The following is a 26,101-nucleotide window of genomic DNA, read 5'->3' on the forward strand; positions in this document are numbered from 1 at the left end:
TGACAGCACGTCGACCCCGGTATACCACATTGATCCAATTCACCCTATTCCTTGCCCGCCTTTCACCCTCCTGCATGTTCAGGCCCCGATCACTCAAAATCTTTTTCACTCCATCTTTCCACCTCCAATTTGGTCTCCCACTTCTCCTCGTTCCCTCCACCTCTGACACATATATCCTCTTGGTCAATCTTTCCTCACTCATTCTCTCCATGTGCCCAAACCATTTCAAAACACCCTCTTCTGCTCTCTCAACCACGCTCTTTTTATTTCCACACATCTCTCTTACCCTTACATTACTTACTCAATCAAACCACCTTACACCACATATTGTCCTCAAACATCTCATTTCCAGCACATCCACCCTCCTGCGCACAACTCTATCCATAGCCCACGCCTCGCAACCATACAACATTGTTGGAACCACTATTCCTTCAAACATACCCATTTTTGCTTTCCGAGATAATGTTCTCGACTTCCACACATTCTTCAAGGCTCCCAGGATTTTCGCCCCCTCCCACACCCTATGATTCACTTCCGCTTCCATGGTTCCATCCGCTGCCAGATCCACTCCCAGATATCTAAAACACTTTAATTCTTCCAGTTTTTCTCCATTCAAACTTACCTCCCAATTGACTTGACTCTCAACCCTACTGTACCTAATAACCTTGCTCTTATTCACATTTACTCTTAACTTTCTTTTTTCACACACTTTACCAAACTCAGTCACCAGCTTCTGCAGTTTCTCACATGAATATTCATATTTCGTTAAAATGGAGGGAAATTTATCGCCAAATGAGTGCTTCCCCGTCCGTAATCTTAAGCCTAAATTTAAATATAAGGTGAAACATGATAGCCTTTGATGTAGAAAATAAACACACCACACATGAATATGATATTTCCTGGGACAGCATATTTATATAGGTCCCTATATTTCCTATGTAGCTTTAGGAGGGTTCAAATCATCTCCAGTCATTAAGTACTACATCAGCTTTTATAGTCTGGTGTTATCAATGTTGAAAGTGGATGTTTGAATTTTATCTTAAAAGATTGGTCGCATTGAGGATGTCTATATCTGATCTAATATCTGAAACTTGGTGCTAAGAAAATGATAATAATATTTCCTGCAATGGCAAGTAATGGGTCTGTAATGTTATTTTTCTCCGTGTTCTTTCCTAGTATTCCTTCTCGTCCTAGGTAACATAGGTCGAGGATGTGCTCGAAACGGAAATTTAGAGTCAGTGGTGAGGATCTAAAGATAAGTCAGAACTTAGAGAAATTTTACTTATGCTGTAAATATCTATTTCCCAACAGTGTATGGGTAATTTGTAGGGATTATCGAGATATGAAATGAATAAATAACATAAATCATATCAGGGTACAAATGGGAATTTGACTTCAATCTAGAGCTGAAAGGTATGAAAACCTGTCTGAAATCACGTCGCTAACAACATTCAGTCTCCTTTTATCTCAAATATTCAGTTAATTGTAAGTGATAACTGAGTCAATTTAGACAAAGATTTAAAGCTATTTTTTTCAGTGTCCATAATGAATAAAGTCTGTACGTTTTCCTTTGGTAAGTTATGTAGAGGCAGGATGTTGCATATCCTCTGGGGGGAAAAATTGAGAGCTAATCAATTCCATCTTGCTATGCTAATGATCGGCGAACAAATCACTTAATGTTCCTCAGTAATTAAGTCTGTATATATCTTATTCACTCGCCTCTCTCCATTATTCTCTTTTCTCTCTGTCTGGCCACGTGTGGTGTAGGGTTAGGTTGAGGGATGGGAACACGACCACTGGAGACGTTTACAAAGAGACCGCGTGTGTCCTGCCTCCAGATCAACAGACTGACATCCTTTACTTTTGTAGAGACAAACTGACATATTCTGGTCACTTAGAGACAAAGCTTGAGGAGGACACGGAACAAAGATATTCTCTACCCGAAGAGTTTCGTATATTGTAGAATAGGAGGAAGGTATTCGTATTTACCGTACGTTTTTCTGTTTCTAGTTATAAGTTGTTGCATATCGTAAATCCTTGTTGCAGTTGTTAGTAGTGAGAGCTGAGCGTGTAAGAACACTGGTTTTGTCATAGTTATTGCCTTGGTCTCAGCCAGATGCTTTTTGTGATTATATACAGTGGAGGCATTGTGAAAAATATCAGTATGGACGAAAATCATGTCAGTGCAGTCATTAGACTATACATTATATTCAGTTTAGTGCCTCCGCCTTAATAGTGGTAAAATCGTATAGATCTTCTTTTGTAGTAGTTATATTAAGTGTGCATGAATGATTAAGACCAGAGGGGTGTGATTGGAATTTTTTTTTTTTTTTATCCTTGTATGTGAGACAGTGCTAGGGAGGGCCATGAAGGAGGCAGGAAGGTTATGTATCTCCAGACCCACCATTCAGTTTTCTTATGTGAGTGAATGAAATTGTAACAGCACATTTTTTACATTAAAGTAGAGCAAATCAAAGTATTTTATTCATCCAATAGTAATGAATGATGTATCTGTAAAGTACACTTTGAAACTATTGCTTTGGATAATGGCTGACTCTTTTCTTTGGTGTTAGTGTCACACAGTGTTAAGAAAATACAGCAAGAGTTGCAGAACGCTTTGGAGAAATTAATTTTGTTGACAGGATTAGAGGTAATGATTATGGTCAGGATTACGAACATCAGGGGAAATGTAGGGTTTTGTAATATGAATCTATGAAAACCTTGCCTAAACTGTTTATCACCAAAGAATTTATGTTAATTTTCAGTATTGTTGAAACACACCAGATTTATCTATGCTAATTAAGCATCATGGTAAAGTTCCAGTTTAGGGGCAGTACTGAAATAATCTATAGACTTGAGTGAAATGAATATTGATGGGAGTTTTCAAATGTAGAAGTGATTTAAAAAAGGGGAGTGGGATTTGTAACATCACTTTTTCCCCCTTACAAATTAGAGATATTTGATAGGGAAAAGGGTTGTGATCAGGGAATATGCTGGTAGAAGTAAATGAAACTCAGTTTTTACCTGAAAATCAACAAGACAAATGAAAACCTTACTTCACTAGGAGGCTGAGATTTTGATTTTCTCTAATCTGTAAAACCAAAGATGTCAGCATCTTCCTTCAGCCAGGTTGTTGCATGTGGTTGGATGAAGTAAAAAGTGAACAAACCTCCCGGCAGCTGGATACAAAATGCATGGTATACACTTTTCTTTTCAAATAACATCAAAACCCAAGGTAGGGTTAAGTTGCTAGAGAAGTTAGGTAGGGTTTTTATTGATTTTGGTGATTTCCATGTGTTTCACTTTCTTTCATACCACATTTTCTTTAGCCTTTCCCACTATCATTATGAGGTGAATTATTTTCCGGACTTTAGGTTGAATGGTGCATCTATCCCCATGCAATGTTGTACACTAGTGCTGAGCAACAGTATTCTTGCATGTGCTGAAATATGGAAGTTATTGAAGTATGAGATGCTGAAGTAGTGGTGTGAAAGTGTACTGTCCTTATCTCTTTGTGTGTGTCCCATTTTAAAATGTTTGAAGTATGGTGTTTTATTATTGTTTTATTATGATTATATTTTTTATAGTATCTGGCTTAATGTTTTACAGAATTTAGTATACCCAAAGATGAAGCTTAGGAACAAAGGGAAGATGATGAAAAATAAAAAAGCTGTAAAACTAAAGAAGAATCCTGTAAAGCAAAAGAAAGAATTGGCAGAGATGAGTCTTGATGACATGTTTTCAGTGATTGAGGATGATGATGATGAGGTTAGTATATTTATTATTCTTATAAAAACAACCATGTGGATGCTTAACTTTAGAAATTTATTTCCTCATTATTTATATATTTTTCATGAAGGACTAGTCAGAAATTTGATACTTTTTAAGAGCATGAAAATTTGCCAGATTGCCCTGTGCAATTTGGAGATTTTGCAAAAAGCCCTTTGTTTTAAATCTGAAATGTAACATTTAAACACTTATTTTTCATGTAATAATGCTTCCTTATGCTAATAGACTGTAATGAAGTCTGGAGCCAATAATCTCAGAATCTTTTGAAAGAATAGCCTTTTAGATACATAATTACAGACTATAAATGACACCCAAAAAATATTTTAACCCAAGATTTGTATTCAGTATGAACAGTAGTCCTTATAAAGAGGTTTTCAAGTTAATATAAGATGTTCACTGAAATACCAAAAATTGCAGGTAATAAATAGTTCAGGGTATTTTATAGTGCAAAAAACTTTTATTTTGAAAATGAAATTTAACAAAGGAATGCTTCTGTATTTGATACAGTCATGGAAAATATCTCATTATGCTTCCACAAGCCAATAGATACCCACCAGATATGAAAACAATAATCACAGAATATTTTGAAAGAGTAGCCGTTTAAATAATTACTGGCTTTAACGAGAACCAAACATATTTAAACCCCAAAATCATATTCAGCATGAAAAATAGTCTTTTTACAGAAGTTTTTAGGTAAATGTATTGCCCTCAGAAAAATACCAAAAGCTCAGGGTATTTTATTGGATAAAAAAGTCTGACTGACTGAAACAAAGCTCAAGAGTAATGGGGAAGAGTGATTTGGAAAAGTCTTGGGAATAAAGTCAGGGGGTTGGTGAGAGGACAAGAGCTAAGGAAGGAGTAGGACGGAATACTCTTGAAGCAGAAGTTGTTGGAGTGTGTGACAGAGTCTAAGAAAGTAAATTCTAGATTGATGTGGGGTAAAACTGAAAGTGGATAGAGTTGGGTGATTATTGTTGCTTATGCACTTGGTCATGAGAAAAAAGATTATGAGAGGCAAGTGTTTTAGGAGCAGCTGAGTGAGTGTGCCAGCAGCTTTGATGCACGAGACTGGGTTTTAGTGATGGGTTATTTAAATGCAAAGATGGGAAAAGTGGTAGTTGAGGGTATAATTGGTGTACATGGGGTATTCAGTGTTGTAAATGGAAATGGTGAAGAGCTTGTGGATTTGTGTGCTGAAAAAACACTGGTGATTGGAAATACCTGGTTTGAAAAGAGGGATATACATAAGTGCGTCGGAAAGATGCTCAAAGGGCATTATTGGATTATGTCTTAATTGATAGGCATGTAAAAGATATACTTTTGGATGTTAATGTGCTGAGAGGGGCAGCTGGAGGGATGTCTGATCACTATCTTGTGGAGGTGAAGATTTGTGATGGTTTTCAAAAAAGAAGAGAGAGAATGTTGGAGAGAAGAGAGTGGTGAGAGTAAGTGAGCTTAGAAAGGAGACTTGTGTGAGGAAGTACCACAAGAGATTGAGTGTAGATTGATGAAAGGTGAAAGCAAATGACGTGAGGGGAGTGTGTGAGGAATGAGATGTATTAAGGGAAGCAGTGATGGCTAGTGCAAAAGGTGCATGTGGCATGAGAAAGGTGGGATGTGGGCAGATTAGAAAGGGTAGTGAGTGGTGGGATGAAGAGTTAAAGTTGTTTGTGAAAGAGAAAAGAGAGTTGTTTGGACAATACTTGCAAGGAAGAAGTGCAAATGACTGGGAGCTGTGTAAAAGAAAGCAGCAGGAGGTCAAGAGAAAGGTGCAAGGGTTGAAAAAGAGGGCTAATGAGGGTTGGGGTGAGAGAGTATCATTAAATTTTAGAGAGAATAAAATAATGTTTTTCTTTTTCTTTCAAACTATTCGCCATTTCCCGTGTTAGCGAGGTTGCGTTAAGAACAGAGGACTGGGCCTTTGAAGGAATATCCTCACCTGGCCCCCTTCTCTGTTCTTTCTTTTGGAAAATTGAAAAAACGAGAGAGGAGGATTTCCAGCCCCCCCGCTAGGATAGTGGAGAAAGAATACTTCCCACGTATTCCCTGCGTGTCGTAGAAGGCGACTTAAAGGGGAGGGAGTGGGTGGCTGGAAATCCTCCCCTCCCTTGTTTTTTTAATTTTCTAAAAGAAAGAACAGAGAAGGGGGTCAGGTGAGGATATTCCCTCTAACTCCCAGTTCTCTGTTCTTAACGCTACCTCGCTAACGTGGGAAATGGCAAATAGTATGAAAAAAAAAGTTTTGGAAGGAGTAAATAACATACATAAGAAGAGAGAATAAGTGGGTACATTGATGAAGGAGGCAAGTGGGGAAGTAATAACAGGTAGTGGTGAAGTGAGAAGAAGATAGGTGGATATTTTGTTTGTTAAATGTATTTGATGATAGAGTGGCAGATATAGGGTGTTTTGGTGGAGGTGGTGTGGAAAGTGAGAGGGTCAGGGAGAATGGTTTGGTAAACAAAGAAGAGGTAGTGAAAGCTTTGCAGAAGATGAAATATGGCAAGGTGGTGAGTTTACAGTGGAATTTATTAAAAAAGGGGGTGACTCTGTTGTTGATTGGTTGGTAAGGATATTCACTGTATGTATGGATCATGGTGAGGTGTCTGAGGATTGTTGGAATGCATGCATAGTGCCATTGTATAGGGAGAAGGCATATAATAGGGTTGATAGAGTTGCTTTGTGGAAGGTCTTAAGGATATGTGTTGTGGGAGGTAAGTTGCTAGAAGCAGTGAAAAGTTTTTACTAAGGATGTAAGGCATATGTACGAGTGAGAAGAGAGGAGAGTGATTGGTTCCCAGTGAATGTCGGCCTGCGGCAGAGGTGTGTGATGTCCCCATGGTTGTTTAATTTGTTTATGGATGGGGTAGTTAGGGAGGTAAATGAAAGCGTTTTGGAGAGAGGGGTGAGTATGCAGTCTGTTGGGGATGAGAGAGCCTGGGAAGTGAGTCAGTTGTTCGCCAATGATACAGCTTTAGTGGTTGATTCGAGTGAGAGACTAAAGAGGTAATGACTGAGTTTGGAAAAGTATGTGAAAGGAGAAAGTTAAGAGTAAATGTGAATAAGAGCAAGGTTATTAGGTTCAATAGAGTTGAGGGACAAATTGGGATGTAAGTTTGAATGGAGAAAACTGGAGGAGTTGAAGTGTTTTACATATCTGGGAGTGGCCTTAATAGCTAATGGAAATATGAAAGTGGAAGTGAGTCACAGGGTGGGAGAGGGGGCAAAGATTCTGGGAGTGATGAAGAATGTGTGGAAGGAGAGAATGTTATCTCAGAGAGCAAAAGTGGGTAAGTTTGAAGGAATAGTAGATCCATCAGTGTTATAAAGTTGAGGCATGGGCTATAGATAGGGTTGTACGGAGAAGGGTTGATGTGTTGGAAGTGAGATGTTTAAGGACAATATGTGGTGGAGGTGGTTTGATTGAGTATTTAATGAAAATGTAAGAGAGATGTGTGGAAATATAAAGTGTGGTTGAGAGAGCAGAAGAAGGTGTGTTGAAGTGGTTTGGACATATGGAGAGAATGAATGAGTGTGTTGAAATGGTTTGGACATATGGAGAGAATGAATGAGGAAAGATTGACAAAGAGGATATGTGTATCAGAGGTGCGGGGAGCAAGGAGAAGTGGGAGACCAATGGGAGATGGAAGGATGGAATAAAAAAGATTTTGAGGGATCGGGGCCTGAACATACAGGAGGATGAGATGCATGCAAGGAATGGAGTGTATTGGAATGATGTGGTATACTGGGGTCAATATGCTGTCAATGGACTGAACCAGGGCATGTGAAGTGCCTCGGATAAACCATGGAAAGGTCTGTGGTGGCTAGATGTGGATAGGGAGCTGTGGTTTTGCAGCATTACACATGACCGCTAAAGACTGAGTGTGAATGAATGTGGCCTTTTTTGTCTATTTTCCTGGCGCTACCTCACTGAAGCAGGGGGATAGCGATACTGTTTCCTGTGGGGCAGGGTAGTGCTGGGACTCAATGAAGGCAAGAATGAATATGTACATGTGTATGTATATGTCTGTATGTATATCTATGCATATGTTATATATATATATTTTTTTTTTTTTTTTTGCTTTGTCGCTGTCTCCCGCGTTTGCGAGGTAGCGCAAGGAAACAGACGAAAGAAATGGCCCAACCCACCCCCATACACATGTATATATATACGTCCACACACGCAAATATACATACCTACACAGCTTTCCATGGTTTACCCCAGAAGCTTCACATGCCTTGATTCAATCCACTGACAGCACGTCAACCCCGGTATACCACATCGCTCCAATTCACTCTATTCCTTGCCCTCCTTTCACCCTCCTGCATGTTCAGGCCCCGATCACACAAAATCTTTTTCACTCCATCTTTCCACCTCCAATTTGGTCTCCCTCTTCTCCTCGTTCCCTCCACCTCCGACACATATATCCTCTTGGTCAATCTTTCCTCACTCATTCTCTCCATGTGACCAAACCATTTCAAAACACCCTCTTCTGCTCTCTCAACCACGCTCTTTTTATTTCCACACATCTCTCTTACCCTTACGTTACTTACTCGATCAAACCACCTCACACCACACATTGTCCTCAAACATCTCATTTCCAGCACATCCATCCTCCTGCGCACAACTCTATCCATAGCCCACGCCTCGCAACCATACAACATTGTTGGAACCACTATTCCTTCAAACTTACCCATTTTTGCTTTCCGAGATAATGTTCTCGACTTCCACACATTCTTCAAGGCTCCCAGAATTTTCGCCGCCTCCCCCACCCTATGATCCACTTCCGCTTCCATGTTTCCATCCGCTGCCAGATCCACTCCCAGATATCTAAAACACTTCACTTCCTCCAGTTTTTCTCCATTCAAACTCACCTCCCAATTGACTTGACCCTCAACCCTACTGTACCTAATAACCTTGCTCTTATTCACATTTATTCTTAACTTTCTTCTTTCACACATATATGCATGTATATTCCTATGAAACCATGTGGAGTCATAGGAATATACTTGATCACGAGCTCATTTGTGATCCTTCCACCATGTATGTATATGTGCACGTATGGACATTTGTGTATATCTGTGTGTATATGAGTGGATGGGTTATTCATCGTCTGTTTCATGGTGCTACCTCGCTGACGTGGGAAACAGCAATTAAGTATGATAAGAAAATCTTGTTTTAGTATTGAAATATAACATAATGAAATGCTTCTATACTTGATATGTCCATGAAAAATAATGTTTCATTTTGCTTCCTGAACTGCTTGATATGCATCAACTATGAAGCCAATAATCATAGAATTTTTCTACCTAATGTTTGTTTCTAATGTTCCAGGTTATTACTTCTGTCTATTGCCCCTATCCTATTTCCAGCTCGATAAGAATCATGTTGAAGCCATCTTTTTTTTTTTCTTTTTTTTTTTTTTTTGTCTAATCCTCATTATACTATGCATTGCTGGGAATGTGGGAGGGATGGGGATGATGGCAGGTAAAACAGTTGTTGTGTGTTTATGATATATTTCGAGAAGTAGAAGAATGAGAAATAGTAAGTGTGTAGGCTAGGCATGCTTTTTAAGCAATATTATTATCAGCAGGAATTATGTATTGTGATTACAGCATTTTTGATATTATTTTAGCTAATGTAGCTAGCTTGTACCTCCAGTCATATCTGAAATGGTATCAGGAACTTAAATGCTATTTTTTGGCAAGATATTTTTCTACTCAAATGCCTCTGTGGTATAATTGTGCCTGTAATTTGTTATTAGCTGAACAGGGATATATGAAGTGGTCAAGGTAAGTCATGGAATAACGTGTAAGACTTGGTTATATGAAGTGGTCAAAATAAGTCATGGAGTAATGTGTAGGACTTTCCTGTGTATGGTAGACTCTGCTTTCTGTAAAATATATGTACCAACTAGAGACTGAATATGTGCAAGTGAATTTTTTTTGTTTGCAGGTTAGTCACTGCTTCAAGAAAACAGGAAAGAAAGTTAGGTATGAAAAAAGTAGTGTCCACTCTTTCTTTATGTCAAATATTGCTTCAAATGTATTTTCAATGTTTCAGAGTGACAGTGAGGCTTTTCAGACACCTGTATTGAATGAGGAGGGCTCTAAAAGAGCAAAATTGAAAAAAGGAAAAAAGATCAAAGAAAACTGGAAAGGTAGTTATATGTTTTTATTTGTATTTTTCAGGCTGAAATTATAATATATTGGCAATATGATAAGCTCAGTAAGTTTTCATGAAATGTTAGTATCAAGAAATATGATTATGCTGCTTTTGAAAGCTCTTTTTATTTGATTTTATAGTGATTGCCTGATTTACATGTCTTTTAAAAAATGATTGATATACTTTTTTGTCTGTTTTCCTGGCACTACCTCGCTGAAGCAAGGGGTAGCGATGCTGTTTCTTGTGGGATGGGGTAGCTCCAGGAATGGATGAAGGCAAGCAAGTATGAATATGTATAGGTGTATATGTCTGTGTATGCATATGCGGGAGACAGCGACAAAGCAAAATGAAAAAAAAAAATAATGTATGTATATGTACGTGTATGGTTGTTTATGTGTATGTATGTGTATATGAGTGGATGGGCTGTTCTTCATCTGTTTCCTGGTGCTATCTCAATGACGTGGAAAATGGCAATCAAGTATAATGAGTAAATAAATAGATAGTACTTTTGGATATAGTGATGTTTCAGAAATTCAAAGATACTATTTAAGCAGGCAAAGAATGACAAGGAATAGAGAGGAAATAAGAGTATAAGGGAATAAGACTGTAAATAGGTAGTATTTTTTTTTTATTTTGCTTTGTCGCTGTCTCCCGCGTTTGCGAGGTAGCGCAAGGAAACAGACGAAAGAAATGGCCCAACCCACCCCCATACACATGTATATACATACACGTCCACACACGCAAATATACATACCTATACATCTCAATGTACACATATATATACACACACAGACACATACATATGTACCCATGCACACAATTCACACTGTCTGCCTTTATTTATTCCCATCGCCACCTCGCCACACATGGAATACCATCCCCCTCCCCCCTCATGTGTGCGAGGTAGCGCTAGGAAAAGACAACAAAGGCCCCATTCGTTCACACTCAGTCTCTAGCTGTCATGCAATAATGCCCGAAACCACAGCTCCCTTTCCACATCCAGGCCCCACACAACTTTCCATGGTTTACCCCAGACGCTTCACATGCCCTGATTCAATCCACTGACAGCACATCAACCCCGGTATACCACATCGATCCAATTCACTCTATTCCTTGCCCGCCTTTCACCCTCCTGCATGTTCAGGCCCCGATCACTCAAAATCTTTTTCACTCCATCTTTCCACCTCCAATTTGGTCTCCCACTTCTCCTCGTTCCCTCCACCTCCGACACATATATCCTCTTGGTCAATCTTTCTTCACTCATTCTCTCCATGTGCCCAAACCATTTCAAAACTCCCTCTTCTGCTTTCTCAACCACGCTCTTTTTATTTCCACACATCTCTCTTACCCTTACATTACTTACTCGATCAAACCACCTCACACCACACATTATCCTCAAACATCTCATTTCCAGCACATCCACCCTCCTGCGCACAACTCTATCCATAGTCCACGCCTCGCAACCATACAACATTGTTGGAACCACTATTCCTTCAAACATACCCATTTTTGCTTTCCGAGATACTGTAGTAGGTAGTAGAGGAATGAATATAGTGTTATGGTTTTGATAAAAATGCAGTTAAATCGAGTAAGTTGAGGAAGAATGAAGTAGAGAAGGGAGATATATGCAGAACAGCAACTGTTTATTGGTATGTAGTGGGGATGTGACAGAATGAAGAAGTTTCTGAAGCACTGAAAGTATTTTGGATATTATGCTAATTTTGAAAGTTTAAAGCACAATAGTGGAGGTTTTATTGTTGTTGTAAGGGGGTTCAGTGTCCTTAATTGAGTGCTTTTGGGTATGGATGTGAGCTGTAATATGTGGGATCAAGTTGAATATTGTAGTGACAGGAGAGCCGACTAAAGGATGAAGAAACTAGTTTCCTTAATTTTTTTTTTTTTTTTTTTTCCGCTGTCTCCCGCGTTTGCGAGGTAGCGCAAGGAAACAGACGAAAGAAATGGCCCAACCCACCCCCATACACATGTATATACATACGTCCACACGCAAAATATACATACCTACACAGCTTTCCATGGTTTACCCCAGACGCTTCACATGCCCCGATTCAATCCACAGACAGCACGTCAACCCCGGTATACCACATCGCTCCAATTCACTCTATTCCTTGCCCTCCTTTCACCCTCCTGCATGTTCAGGCCCCGATCACACAAAATCTTTTTCACTCCATCTTTCCACCTCCAATTTGGTCTCCCTCTTCTCCTCGTTCCCTCCACCTCCGACACATATATCCTCTTGTCAATCTTTCCTCACTCATTCCCTCCATGTGCCCAGACCATTTCAAAACACCCTCTTCTGCTCTCTCAACCACGCTCTTTTTATTGCCACACATCTCTCCTACCCTTATGTTACTTACTCGATCAAACCACCTCACACCACACATTGTCCTCAAACATCTCATTTCCAGCACATCCATCCTCCTGCGCACAACTCTATCCATAGCCCATGCCTCGCAACCATACAACATTGTTGGAACCACTATTCCTTCAAACATACCCATTTTTGCTTTCCGAGATAATGTTCTCGACTTCCACACATTCTTCAAGGCTCCCAGAATCTTCGCCCCCTCCCCCACCCTATGATCCACTTCCGCTTCCATGGTTCCATCCGCAGCCAGATCCACTCCCAGATATCTAAATCACTTCACTTCCTCCAGTTTTTCTCCATTCAAACTCACCTCCCAATTGACTTGACCCTCAACCCTACTGTACCTAATAACCTTGCTCTTATTCACATTTACTCTTAACTTTCTTCTTTCACACACTTTACCAAACTCAGTCACCAGCTTCTGCAGTTTCTCACATGAATCAGCCACCAGCGCTGTATCATCAGCGAACAACAACTGACTCACTTCCCAAGCTCTCTCATCCCCAACAGACTTCATACTTGCCCCTCTTTCCAAAACTCTTGCATTCACCTCCCTAACAACCCCATCCATAAACAAATTAAACAACCATGGAGACATCACACACCCCTACCGCAAACCTACATTCACTGAGAACCAATCACTTTCCTCTCTTCCTACACGTACACATGCCTTACATCCTCTATAAAAACTTTTCACTGCTTCTAACAACTTGCCTCCCACACCATATATTCTTAATACCTTCCACAGAGCATCTCTATCAACTCTATCATATGCCTTCTCCAGATCCATAAATGCTACATACAAATCCATTTGCTTTTCTAAGTATTTCTCACATAAAATCTTCAAAGCAAACACCTGATCCACACATCCTCTACCACTTCTGAAACCACACTGCTCTTCCCCAATCTTATGCTCTGTACATGCCTTCACCCTCTCAATCAATACCCTCCCATATAATTTACCAGGAATACTCAACAAACTTATACCTCTGTAATTTGAGCACTCGCTCTTATCCCCTTTGCCTTTGTACAATGGCACTATGCACGCATTCTGCCAATCCTCAGGCACCTCACCGTGAGTCATACATACATTAAATAACCTTACCAACCAGTCAACAATACAGTCACCCCCTTTTTTAATAAATTCCACTGCAATGCCATCCAAACCTGCTGCCTTGCCGGCTTTCATCTTCCGCAAAGCTTTTACTACCTCTTCTCTGTTTACCAAATCATTTTCCCTAACCGTCTCACTTTGCACACCACCTCGACCAAAACACCCTATATCTGCCACTCTATCATCAAACACATTCAACAAACCTTCAAAATACTCACTCCATCTCCTTCTCACATCACCACTACTAGTTATTAAACTGGTGAAGTGGATGAACTAGTCATGCCATATCACATCGGGTAGGCTGTTTTGAACATCAAGTAGTGGACTCCTAGAAATGTTACAAAGCATTGTCACTTATCATTTCTCTCAGCTGTCGTGAAAGTGACACTTTTGGCTGCTTCAAATGCACATTGCTTAACCAAAATTTGCTTTAAATACATATATGGTATTCAGTATTCTTCTTAGCGTCTTATAGTATTACTTCAAGATAAATCTAAGGCCTTTGATGCAGCTTATGGAGTCCACTGAAAAGTCTGTGGAAAAGAGATTGTGGATTTATTGCATTACATATGACAGTTAGAGAATGGATGCAAGTAAATGAGGCTTTTTCTTTATCTCTTCCTGGTGATACCTCATTACTAGGTGATGGCGAACAGGTATGAAATAAAAGAGAAAGATCTAATCCAAATTTATGATAATTCATGTTGCAATACCTACAGAACAGGGATGTGATATATATGCTGTATTTCTCTTGTTAGTAGTTTTACCCATGAGCAAAGAGATTCTCCATAACATTCTCCAGGAAAGTCAGGGTTATGGCTTTCTACCCTCCTGTCTTTCTGGTTAGGAAACTCTGGCTTCCCAACCTATCATTATCTTCCCAAGATATTAGTACCACCTTGCTCATTTTTGGCCCACCTTCAGCCAATCTGAGACTGCCACATAGACAACATCATAGTCCTCCTCACTTGTTGTTGCTTGGCTGCTCAGAATTCTTATAGTTCACAGATGGATCACATATCGTCAACCAGACCTGTTTTTTTCCATCCCATGAACTACCATCTTTTTTTCTTTTTTATATGTTTTTTCACTTGATTGCCATTTCCAGTGTTGACAAAGTATTTGTCATGTATGTTGCACCAAAACCAGAGCCGCTTATGCACAACCAGGCCCCACAGGCCTTTCCATGGGTTCCCTCAACTGCTTCACTAGGCCCGGGTTAAACCCACTGAGAGCTTGTTGTCCCTTGTATACTATACTACTCGAGTTCACTCTCCTACATGCCTTGCACCCGTCTGCATGTTCAGTCCCCTAACCTTCTAGGTATCTTTCACTCCATCCTTTTCCTTATTCCTTCCATTTCTAACATTTTTACCGTTTTCGTCATCCTTTCTTCACTCAGCCTCTCCATTTGACCAAAGCTCTTCAGCACACCCCTCTCAGCTTTCTCATGCATATTCCTCTTGCTACTTATTGTCTTTTATCGTATTATCTCTTATTCATTCAATCCTCCTTGCACCACAGACTGTCCTCAAATTTTTTGTCTCCAGCACTCACACTGTCCATTACAGTTTTGTTTAAGGCCCATACCTTAATTAAGTGGGAGGCATTGCCCAATTACATCAGGGCAATACTTTTAGATTTCGACAAACACCCAAGGTGTGGTGTCACTTTTAGTTTTTTGACGATTTTAAAGCCTCACTGCCTCTAGACACACTGCACTGGAGTTTTCCTCTGCCAGTGACCTATCATGGGCGAGGCACAAAAGGCTAAGAAGTAGCACTGGAGTCTACCTGTTGTGCCAGGGTTAAAAGAGATGAGCGATTGAGGGTGATGGCGCTGAATGTGAATGGGATGACTGGTGAGAGTAAAAGGAGGGAGATTGTGGCGAGGTTTAAAAGTTTTAGCTTGGATGTGCTAGTGATTTGGGAAAACCATATTCTTGGGCAGGGTGTGTGGAGTGAAATTGGAAATGATGAATGCAAGATATGGGAGGGCATGAAAGGAGGTGGGTTATGGATGGGAATGAGTGAAAATTATCAGGGAAGAGGAAAAAAGTATGTGCAATTCTGCTGTTACCAAGGGTATGGGAGAGTGTTACTGAGAATTAATGAAATGGATCAAGGATAGTGTGGGTGAAAGGAAAGATTGGGATTGTGAAGTATGCATGGGTATGTGTATATGCACCTGTGAATATGAAGACAGTATGAGTTAAGGATGAAATGAAGCTTTTTTCTGGAGAAATTTGAGTGACTGTATAAACGGTTTTGAGATAAGAGAAACGTGGTCGTATTGGGTGATAGGAATGCAAAAGTGGGATGTGATGAATTGGTGAAATAGTTGGTAAATTGGGAATGCCTGGAGTAAATGAGAGTAGAAGTTATTTTGTGGATATTTGTACTGAGAGAGGTTTATATCTTTTTTTTTTTTTTTTTTTTTTTTTGCTTTGTCGCTGTCTCCCACGTTTGCGAGGTAGCGCAAGGAAACAGACGAAAGAAATGGCCCAACCCCCCCCCATACACATGTATATGCATACGTCCACACACGCAAATATACATACCTACACAGCTTTCCATGGTTTACCCCAGACGCTTCACATGCCTTGATTCAATCCACTGACAGCACGTCAACCCCAGTATACCACATCGCTCCAATTCACTCTATTCCTTGCCCTCCTTTCACCCTCCTGCATGTTCAGTCCCCAATCACACAAAATCTTTTTCACTCCATCTTTCCACCTCCAATTTGGTCTCCCTCTTCTCCTCGTTCCCTCCACCTCCGACACATATATCCTCTTGGTCAATCTTTCCTCACTCATTCTCTCCATGTGCCCAAACCATTTCAAAACACCCTCTTCTGCTCTCTCAACCACGCTCTTTTTATTTCCACACATCTCTCTTACCCTTACGTTACTTACTCGATCAAACCACCTCACACCACACATTGTCCTCAAACATCTCATTTCCAGCACATCCATCCTCCTGCGCACAACTCTATCCATAGCCCACGCCTCGCAACCATACAACATTGTTGGAACCACTATTCCTTCAAACATACCCATTTTTGCTTTCCGAGATAATGTTCTCGACTTCCACACATTCTTCAAGGCTCCCAGAATCTTCGCCCCCTCCCCCACCCTATGATCCACTTCCGCTTCCATGGTTCCATCCGCTGCCAGATCCACTCCCAGATATCTAAAACACTTCACTTCCTCCAGTTTTTCTCCATTCAAACTCACCTCCCAATTGACTTGACCCTCAACCCTACTGTACCTAATAACCTTGCTCTTATTCACATTTACTCTTAACTTTCTTCTTCCACACACTTTACCAAACTCAGTCACCAGCTTCTGCAGTTTCTCACATGAATCAGCCACCAGCGCTGTATCATCAGCGAACAACAACTGACTCACTTCCCAAGCTCTCTCATCCCCAACAGACTTCATACTTGCCCCTCTTTCCAACACTCTTGTATTCACCTCCCTAACAACCCCATCCATAAACAAATTAAACAACCATGGAGACATCACACACCCCTACCGCAAACCTACATTCACTGAGAACCAATCACTTTCCTCTCTTCCTACACGTACACATGTCTTACATCCTCGATAAAAACTTTTCACTGCTTCTAACAACTTGCCTCCCACACCATATATTCTTAATACCTTCCACAGAGCATCTCTATCAACTCTATCATATGCCTTCTCCAGATCCATAAATGCTACATACAAATCCATTTGCTTTCCTAAGTATTTCTCACATACATTCTTCAAAGCAAACACCTGATCCACACATCCTCTACCACTTCTGAAACCACACTGCTCTTCCCCAATCTGATGCTCTGTACATGCCTTCACCCTCTCAATCAATACCCTCCCATATAATTTACCAGGAATACTCAACAAACTTTTCAGAAAAGAAGAGTGAATGTTGGGGTGAAGAGGGTGGTGAGAGTAAGTGAGCTTGGGAAGGAGACTTGTGTGAGGAAGTACCAGGAGAGACTGAGTACAGAATGGAAAAAGGTGAGAACAATGGAAGTAAGGGGAGTGGGGGAGGAATGGGATGTATTTAGGGAATCAGTGATGGATTGCGCAAAAGATGCTTGTGGCATGAGAAGAGTGGGAGGTGGGTTGATTAGAAAGGGTAGTGAGTGGTGGGATGAAGAAGTAAGAGTATTAGTGAAAGAGAAGAGAGAGGCATTTGGACGATTTTTGCAGGGAAAAAATGCAATTGAGTGGGAGATGTATAAAAGAAAGACAGGAGGTCAAGAGAAAGGTGCAAGAGGTGAAAAAAAGGGCAAATGAGAGTTGGGGTGAGAGAGTATCATTAAATTTTAGGGAGAATAAAAAGATGTTCTGGAAGGAGGTAAATAAAGTGCGTAAGACAAGGGAGCAAATGGGAACTTCAGTGAAGGGCGCAAATGGGGAGGTGATAACAAGTAGTGGTGATGTGAGAAGGAGGTGGAGTGAGTATTTTGAAGGTTTGTTGAATGTGTTTGATGATAGAGTGGCAGATATAGGGTGTTTTGGTCGAGGTGGTGTGCAAAGTGAGAGGGTTAGGGAAAATGATTTGGTAAACAGAGAAGAGGTAGTAAAAGCTTTGCGGAAGATGAAAGCCAGCAAGGCAGCAGGTTTGGATGGTATTGCAGTGGAATTTATTAAAAAAGGGGGTGACTGTATTGTTGACTGGTTGGTAAGGTTATTTAATGTATGTATGACTCATGGTGAGGTGCCTGAGGATTGGCGGAATGCGTGCATAGTGCCATTGTACAAAGGCAATGGGGATAGGAGTGAGTGCTCAAATTACAGAGGTATAAGTTTGTTGAGAAGTTTATATCTTACAAACACCTTTTTTCAACACAAGATGAGCCACAGATGTACATGGATGAGGAATGATGAAGAGAAGAGCAAAAGGCTGTGATTGTTTATGTGGTAGTGGATGAAAGATTGAGAAAGGCCATAGTAGATGCTAGAGTCGTGATAGGATTCATTGGAGACTGACCATTTCATGGTTCTTGTGGGGATGAGGATCAGGAAGAAGTGGATGATGTATGGTGTAAGGAAGAATGGAGAGGTAAAAGTTTTTGCAAGCAAGAAGATGAATCAGAAAAAGTGCAGGGAGGAGTATGAAAGGAAGGTACTTGAAAGTTTAGATGGAAGTTCAGTGAATGTAGAAATGTGTGAATGAGGTGTTTAGAATGTTTAGAGAAATACTATTAAAGATTGTAGAATCAGTAGTTGGATACAAGATAGTAAAATACAGAAATAAAATGGGTGGACAGAAGATATTAGAAATACTATGGAAGAGAAGAAAAAGTCATATGGTAGATTTCTCTATAGGAATTTACCAGTGGAAGTTCAGCAAAGGAGGAAATAATACAAAATATGTAAGCAGAATGTTAAGAAGCAGATAGAGGAAAGCAAAGAAAGAGTAGATGAAGATTTTGGAAGGAAGTTAAGAGGAAAGTTTTGGGATAATAAGAAACTACTGGAGGGAGTTGAAAAAGGAAAGAGGTGAATGTAAGAGTGGAAATGTTGATGGGATAAGTAAGAAAGGGTAGTTGCTGAATCGAAAGGAGGAAGTGAAAGGAAGATGGAAAACGTATTTTGAAGAATTGATGAATATAGGAGAAGGGGAGGCAGCAGTTTTTACATGCATGGGTATGAAGAATGGAAGGAAGAGGATATAAGTGCAAGGGCCTAAAGCAAAAAGGGAGGTAAGGAGGGCAATAATGAGGCAGGAGGTAGGAAATGCCCCTGGAGTGGATAGGATTACAGCTGAAATGATGGCATATGGAGGAGAGAGTGTGATAGAGTGGATGCATCTTATATGTAATATAGCATGGAAACAATAGGTTGTACCTGAGGATTGGATGAAAACTATTATCGTTTCTTTACTCAAAGGAAAAGTTGCTAAAGATGGATGTAGCAATTATAGGGAATAAGTCTGTTAAGTATATCAGGAAAAGTTTTTTTTTTTTTTTTTTTTTTTTTTTTTTTTATACTTTGTCGCTGTCTCCCGCGTTTGCGAGGTAGCGCAAGGAAACAGACGAAAGAAATGCCCCCCCCCCCCCCCCCATACACATGTACATACACACGTCCACACACGCAAATATACATACCTACACAGCTTTCCATGGTTTACCCCAGACGCTTCACATGCCTTGCTTCAATCCACTGACAGCACGTCAACCCCTGTATACCACATGACTCCAATTCACTCTATTTCTTGCCCTCCTTTCACCCTCCTGCATGTTCAGGCCCCGATCACACAAAATCTTTTTCACTCCATCTTTCCACCTCCAATTTGGTCTCCCTCTTCTCCTCGTTCCCTCCACCTCCGACACATATATCCTCTTGGTCAATCTCTCCTCACTCATTCTCTCCATGTGCCCAAACCATTTCAAAACACCCTCTTCTGCTCTCTCAACCACGCTCTTTTTATTTCCACACATCTCTCTTACCCTTACGTTACTTACTCGATCAAACCACCTCACACCACACATTGTCCTCAAACATCTCATTTCCAGCACATCCATCCTCCTGCGCACATCTCTATCCATAGCCCACGCCTCGCAACCATACAGCATTGTTGGAACCACTATTCCCTCAAACATACCCATTTTTGCTTTCCGAGATAATGTTCTCGACTTCCACACATTTTTCAAGGCTCCCAAAATTTTCGCCCCCTCCCCCACCCTATGATCCACTTCCGCTTCCATGGTTCCATCCGCTGACAGATCCACTCCCAGATATCTAAAACACTTCACTTCCTCCAGTTTTTCTCCATTCAAACTCACCTCCCAATTGACTTGACCCTCACCCCTACTGTACCTAATAACCTTGCTCTTATTCACATTTACTCTCAACTTTCTTCTTCCACACACTTACCAACTCAGTCACCAGCTTCTTGCAGTTTCTCACATGAATCAGCCACCCAGCGCTGTATCATCCAGCGAACAACAATTGACTCACTTCCCAAGGCTCTCTCATCCCAACAGACTTCATACTTGCCCCTCTTTCCTAGGACTCTTGCATTTACCTCCCTTACAACCCCATCCATAAACAAATTAAACAACCATGGAGACATCACACACAGGAAAAGTGTATGCAAGAATATTAATTGACATAGTGATGGAAGTTACTTGATACAGAATAAGGGAGGAGCAAGGGGGGTTTTAGGAAAAGTATGGGATGTGTGGATCAGATTTTTGTAGTAAAGATGACTGTGGAAAAGTATTTAGTTAAATATAAGAAATTATATGCAGCTATTATGGATCTGGAGAAATCATATGACAGAGTCAAGTGAAATGCTTTACAGGATTTGTTAAGGATATATATGGGGAAAACTGTTGGATGGTGTCAAAGCCTTCTGTAGAGGAGCAAATGTGTGTATAAGAGTGGATGTTCATTGAGTTAAGAGGTGGAATTACAGATCTGTCAAAGGAGAGAGGAAAGTTGTAAGGAATTTTTGAAAGGGGGGAAGGGGGAAACTGGGTCTTCGAGGCATTAAACTCTACAAGATTTCATGTACTCCACTGAGATATCTTGTTCAAGTCCGAGTTTATCAAGAAGTTGTGATGAAATCAATGCTGATCAAGTGAGAGAAGGAGGAAATCTGAAGGATGTAGAGGATGTTTATCATGTTTTCTTTATTATTCCATTTTCTTTAATTTGACAAGCAGTAATGAGCCTGCCCAACCTTATGAGTGTGAATATTAGCCAGGAACTGGGTAGAAAGAATTCTGCTTATGTTTTCCATGCATGTCATAAAAGGTAAGTAAGAGATGCAAGAGTGCGTTGGCTCTCTCTCTCTCTCTCTCTCTCTCTCTCTCTCTCTCTCTCTCTCTCTCTCTCTCTCTCTCTCTCTCTCTCTCTCTCTCTCTCTCTCTCTCTCTCTCTCTCTCTCTCTCTCTCTCTCTCTCTCTCTCTCTCTCTCTCATTTCAATTTCTAAAAGATGAAACAGAGGAAGGAGCCGCATGAAGAGTGCTCATACTCCCCAAAGGAGTCTGAAGTGTCTGAATGAGTGAGGATTTAACCAAGATGAGAAGGGAGAGATAGGTAGAGTGTTTGAGGAAAAGAACATAGATGTTCTGATTGAGTGAAACAAAGAGCTAATTTAGGGGTGTAGCACTACCACTAAAGCAGGTGTTGTGGGAATATGTGAAAGAATTTGAGGAAGTTAGCTCCAGACTGATCTGGGTAAAAATGAATGTGTCCTAATTTAATGGTTGACAATTTGATATTTTTACTTGTATGTGGTAAACATTTCAGATGATGATGATGATGAAGATAATGATTTTGAAGAGGACAAGGAGTTAGCTGGTGCTGGCGGTTTGAACCGCAAAGAATACCTTGAGAAATTGAAGAAGACTGACCCAGATTTCTATGCAGCAATAATGCAGTCGTCAGAGGTGATGGACCAGTATAGTTCAGACGAAGAAGATGAGAATGATATTGATAAAGAGGAGAGTAGTAGTGGAGAGGAGGAGGAGGACCCACAGAGAGGTGGTGCAGTGTTTCAGCCTCCAGCAAAATTAGAGGTAAATCATTTCCTCAGTTTTTATTATGAATCAAGGGTACATTTCTTACTCATCGTTTCTCACTTTAGCCTAACATGATACATTCGATGTGAGGACTCCTTTTTTCTTGCCCTTTATTGTTACATTTTAAAGATTGGTACATTTTTCATTGTGCATATCAGTTTCACTGACTTTCATTTGTGTGCTGCTGGTTGTATTGGTCATCACTAATTTTATTTTTCCAAAGGGACTCATTATATAAGGCAGCTGGTTGGCAGAAAGGATCCAAAATTTATCGCAGTATTCACATATGTGGTTCTAGCCAAAAATACTGCTACATATGAAGATTGACAAGAAGAATATGTTAGAATGGAGCAGATTTCTTCATAGTAACTGTAGAAAGTAGGCAAACAGATTGGTGAGGAATGCCAATAAAAGATACTGAAAGTGAATATGATGAAAGGTAGATTTTAGTTTTTAAAAGATGTAATATCAGTTGGTATATTGTAGGTGAATTTAGATACTTAGGACTAAAATTTAGTGAGGGTGGGAGTGAGATAACTCATGTTAAGAATAGTTGGGTAAGGGAGAAAAACCTGAATCTAAAAACCTATAATCATAGGTATTACTGTTAATTTGGGATGTAAGTTTGAGTGGAGAAAAATTGGAGGAAGTGAAGTGTTTTAGATGTCTGGGAGTGGACTTAGCAGCAAATGGAACCATGGAAGCAGAAGTGAGTCACAGGGTTGGGAAGGGGACAAAGGTTCTGGGAGCAATGAAGAATGTATGGAAGGAGAGAACGTTATCTCAGCGAGCAAAAATGGGTATGATTGAAGGAATAGTACTTCCAACAATATTATATGGTTGCGTGGCATGGGCTCTAGCTAGGGTTGTATAGAGGAGGGTAAATATGTTGGAAGTGAAATGTTTTAGGACAATATGTGGTATGACATGGTTTGATCGAGTAAGTAATGAAAGGGTGAGATGCGCGGAAACGGTGATCAAGTATAGTAAATAGATAAGTAATTACTGTAGACGTAAGTTTTGTAATATATTAGTTGAAAATTATGTATTCTTCTCTTAGATGAATTTGTCATTCCACTTCTATGTATCTGTATTTCTATTGCTGTTTCTAATGGCCATAGCAAGAGTCTCTGTAACTAGTGAACACCAGTGCCACTTCTTGGCCTTTAGTGCCTCACCCTTAACAGGCCACTAGCCGAGGGCAACTCTAGTACAGAGTTTTTAGAGGCTCCTCTCTAATGTTCTTATATACTACTTCTACCTGATTTTCAATTGGACTCTTAAGTATGCCAAAGTCATGTTCAGCAAACCATGCCATTATCCAAAATCAATTTGGGCTTTCTAGAACTTCTTATTACCATACCTTTTTCTTACCTTGTCATTTCCTAGTCAATTAACTATCCTCACAATGCATATTGTCTTCAGGCTTTTCATTTCCAACACCCACTTCTGTACTTTTTAATCTAAGGTCAGGGCCTTGCATCCATACAGCACCGTTGATACTATTGTGTCATTAGACATACCCATCTTTGGTCATAGAGACATGCTTCTCATTACAACTAGGACCTTTACCCCCCCTCAGTCAACCATGACTAGTTTCAGCTCTCATAGTTCCATCTCATGGCATTTAAAACGCCTTGATTTCTCCAGGTTGATAGTGATGAATCCGATGCTGAGGAGGAGGGGCTGCTGAAGCGAGGTAGGTCATGTTGTAACAGCTTCCATGATTACTCAGTGGCGGAAAGACTTGAAAGGAAGCAAGTATGTTTAATTGGTTCCTTATATATTGAATCAGTTCCATTTAATTAGAGCTGGTGTTTGGATGTTTTTACAAATTATTTGGCTGGAAGACTAAAATTGCATCTTGGTTGATTATTTTGCTGATCACAGCCTTTCAGAAAACAATTGTATTGTAAACTTTATGAGACAAAGTTTCACCTGCTTTTTCTCTCCACTGTCTGTTCTGTAAGCATCAGAAGATCTCTAGGAAAATATGGAATAGGACCTTTCAGTCTTAGTATTTTTGGTGAGGGAGTACTAGATTTCTGCACCCTTCTGTAATGATGATGGTACCTCACTCATTTTAAGCCCACCCTCAGCCAGCCTGTGACCACCACAACAATGGCATTATCAATCCTCTCACTTCCAGCAGTTCATTACTCTCAGTAATGTTATTATGATTTACTTGATACATATGTAGCAGATATAGAACTGAAAAAAAAATACTTAAAACTCAACATGTTTTTAAGAACTTGTATAGTAAACAGAGCTGTATATGTATTTTGTTTGGTTTTGGTAAAATAAACAATGTACTTATGTGATAGATTTAGCTTACTAAACATCACTGCTGATAGTGAAGATGGTACACGTACAGGAAAGTGATTTATCATTGGTAATCTGCCAGAAGTGATTGTGCATACCACAGACAGGCTGAAGTAAAGGTCACTGCTTGATAATGAATGCACAAGATCATAACCTGAGTAATGAAGACAGAAAATTGGTACAAAAATTGTGAATACAGAGTAACTCACTTCATGTCAGGAGAGAAGGGAATGCGTCAATAGATAAGACATAGAGGAGATTATTGTAATAGTAGGGAAGGCGTGAAGGTTAGTGTTAGGTTTAAGGAACATATAACTAGGCTAGTATTGTTGCAAAGGGTTATATATTTTCTATGTGGATGATAATAACTTTATAATAAAAAAAAGTTTCGCATTTGACGCTAATATTGATTACATGGTTTACCCTGAATTAGGGTTAATAATTTACAAGTCTATCTCACCCAACAGACCTACGAATACTTTCATAGAGGTGGATCAGGCTTTTTTGGCTGCCATTGAGAGCCTTAGTAACAGAGGGAAAGAAAAAGCACAAACCAGCAAGTACGAAGTAGTAGGACCACAAAGTAAGTGTTAAGTGACTGTCTCTCGAGAAGAGCTTACTTATTTTTTGTTTGTTGTATTTGATATCCTAACTACATAATGAGTTGCTTTTATGACTCACGTGAAATATGTGATGCACAATCCACCAGCATTGCTAGTTTGAGGCCTATCGTATATAGAGCTCCTACACAAAGATTTTTATCTCCAGTTACCTGTCTATTCTTGATATCTTTTTTATTGCTCCAGTTGTATTGGTGCATTTCTTTATAACCAGACTACACTTTAGTTGCTAAAGATAGAGAATAATTGATTGACTACTTGCCTACATATCCACAAGTACCTATGAAGAAATTTTACCTGAAGTAGGGGAAGTATGTGGTGCTCACAGTATTACTTGATTAGTTGAAAATGCTGTTCTCCTCTTTCCACAGAGAGAGAGAATGAGAGTGAATGATTGAGTGTGCATGTGTTATGTATCTGTTCGAACATCCTGGATTGCTTTAAGCAAACACATCCTTCTTCATGCACTGTACTCATAACAGTAAATGTCAAGTAAGCATATGACATTGTTACCCACAGCTTACTATCACAGTAGGTTCTTGACACCTCCATCCACAAGAATAAGTCTCCTTGAATACATGCAGCCACACAGTCACATCACAACTAAAAATATACATTATGCTATACAATTAGAACATCTTCTCACTTAAAACAATAAATGCAGCCAAACAAATATTGATCTTATCCCGGACAGACACAAGTCCAATCTTCTCCCTTACATAACCTGAATAGTAGACTACCTCACACCAGCTAGATGATGCCTACATGTATGAAGCCAGTTGAAACTATTGATTTTGTGATACAAGCATCTCACTTTACTTTAGGTGGTATTCCTTGAGAATGAAATTTTTTGAGACTTTAATTCATTTGAAAACTCCAACCATACTTGGTATCATATATAATGCAAATATATTTACTGTCTACACCACAAACAACACAAATGCCATAGATATATTAAGTGTCCTCAGAGTGCCAAACAGCACCAGTATTGGACAAGGAAAAGAATTCTTTAGCTTCCACTTCAATTTTCATCCACTCCAGTCTAAACTACACCTTACCTGTTTGGTAATCCACTGTCAAAAGCATGCATAAGAAAAATAGAAACCATACAAACAAGGCCCTCAGAACAATCACTAACTGCCTGTTAACCACAAACCCT

General features: G+C 39.9%; 1 protein-coding gene across 1 annotated transcript in view; it reads left to right on the forward strand.

Annotated features, from left to right (window-relative positions):
• Positions 1-1,791: 1,791 nt before the first annotated feature.
• Noc2 (Nucleolar complex protein 2) overlaps positions 1,792-26,101 on the forward strand; it is a 69,765-nt gene continuing 45,455 nt past the window's right edge. Inside the window, 7 exon segments of the mRNA XM_071664345.1 lie at positions 1,792-1,975; positions 3,610-3,768; positions 9,851-9,947; positions 21,729-21,997; positions 23,651-23,701; positions 23,703-23,761; positions 24,790-24,905. Coding sequence (XP_071520446.1) covers positions 3,628-3,768; positions 9,851-9,947; positions 21,729-21,997; positions 23,651-23,701; positions 23,703-23,761; positions 24,790-24,905 — 733 coding nt within the window. The 5' untranslated portion in view covers positions 1,792-1,975; positions 3,610-3,627.

Source organism: Panulirus ornatus, chromosome 8 (genome assembly GCF_036320965.1).
Source record: "Panulirus ornatus isolate Po-2019 chromosome 8, ASM3632096v1, whole genome shotgun sequence".
In the NCBI taxonomy this organism is placed as follows: domain Eukaryota; kingdom Metazoa; phylum Arthropoda; class Malacostraca; order Decapoda; family Palinuridae; genus Panulirus; species Panulirus ornatus.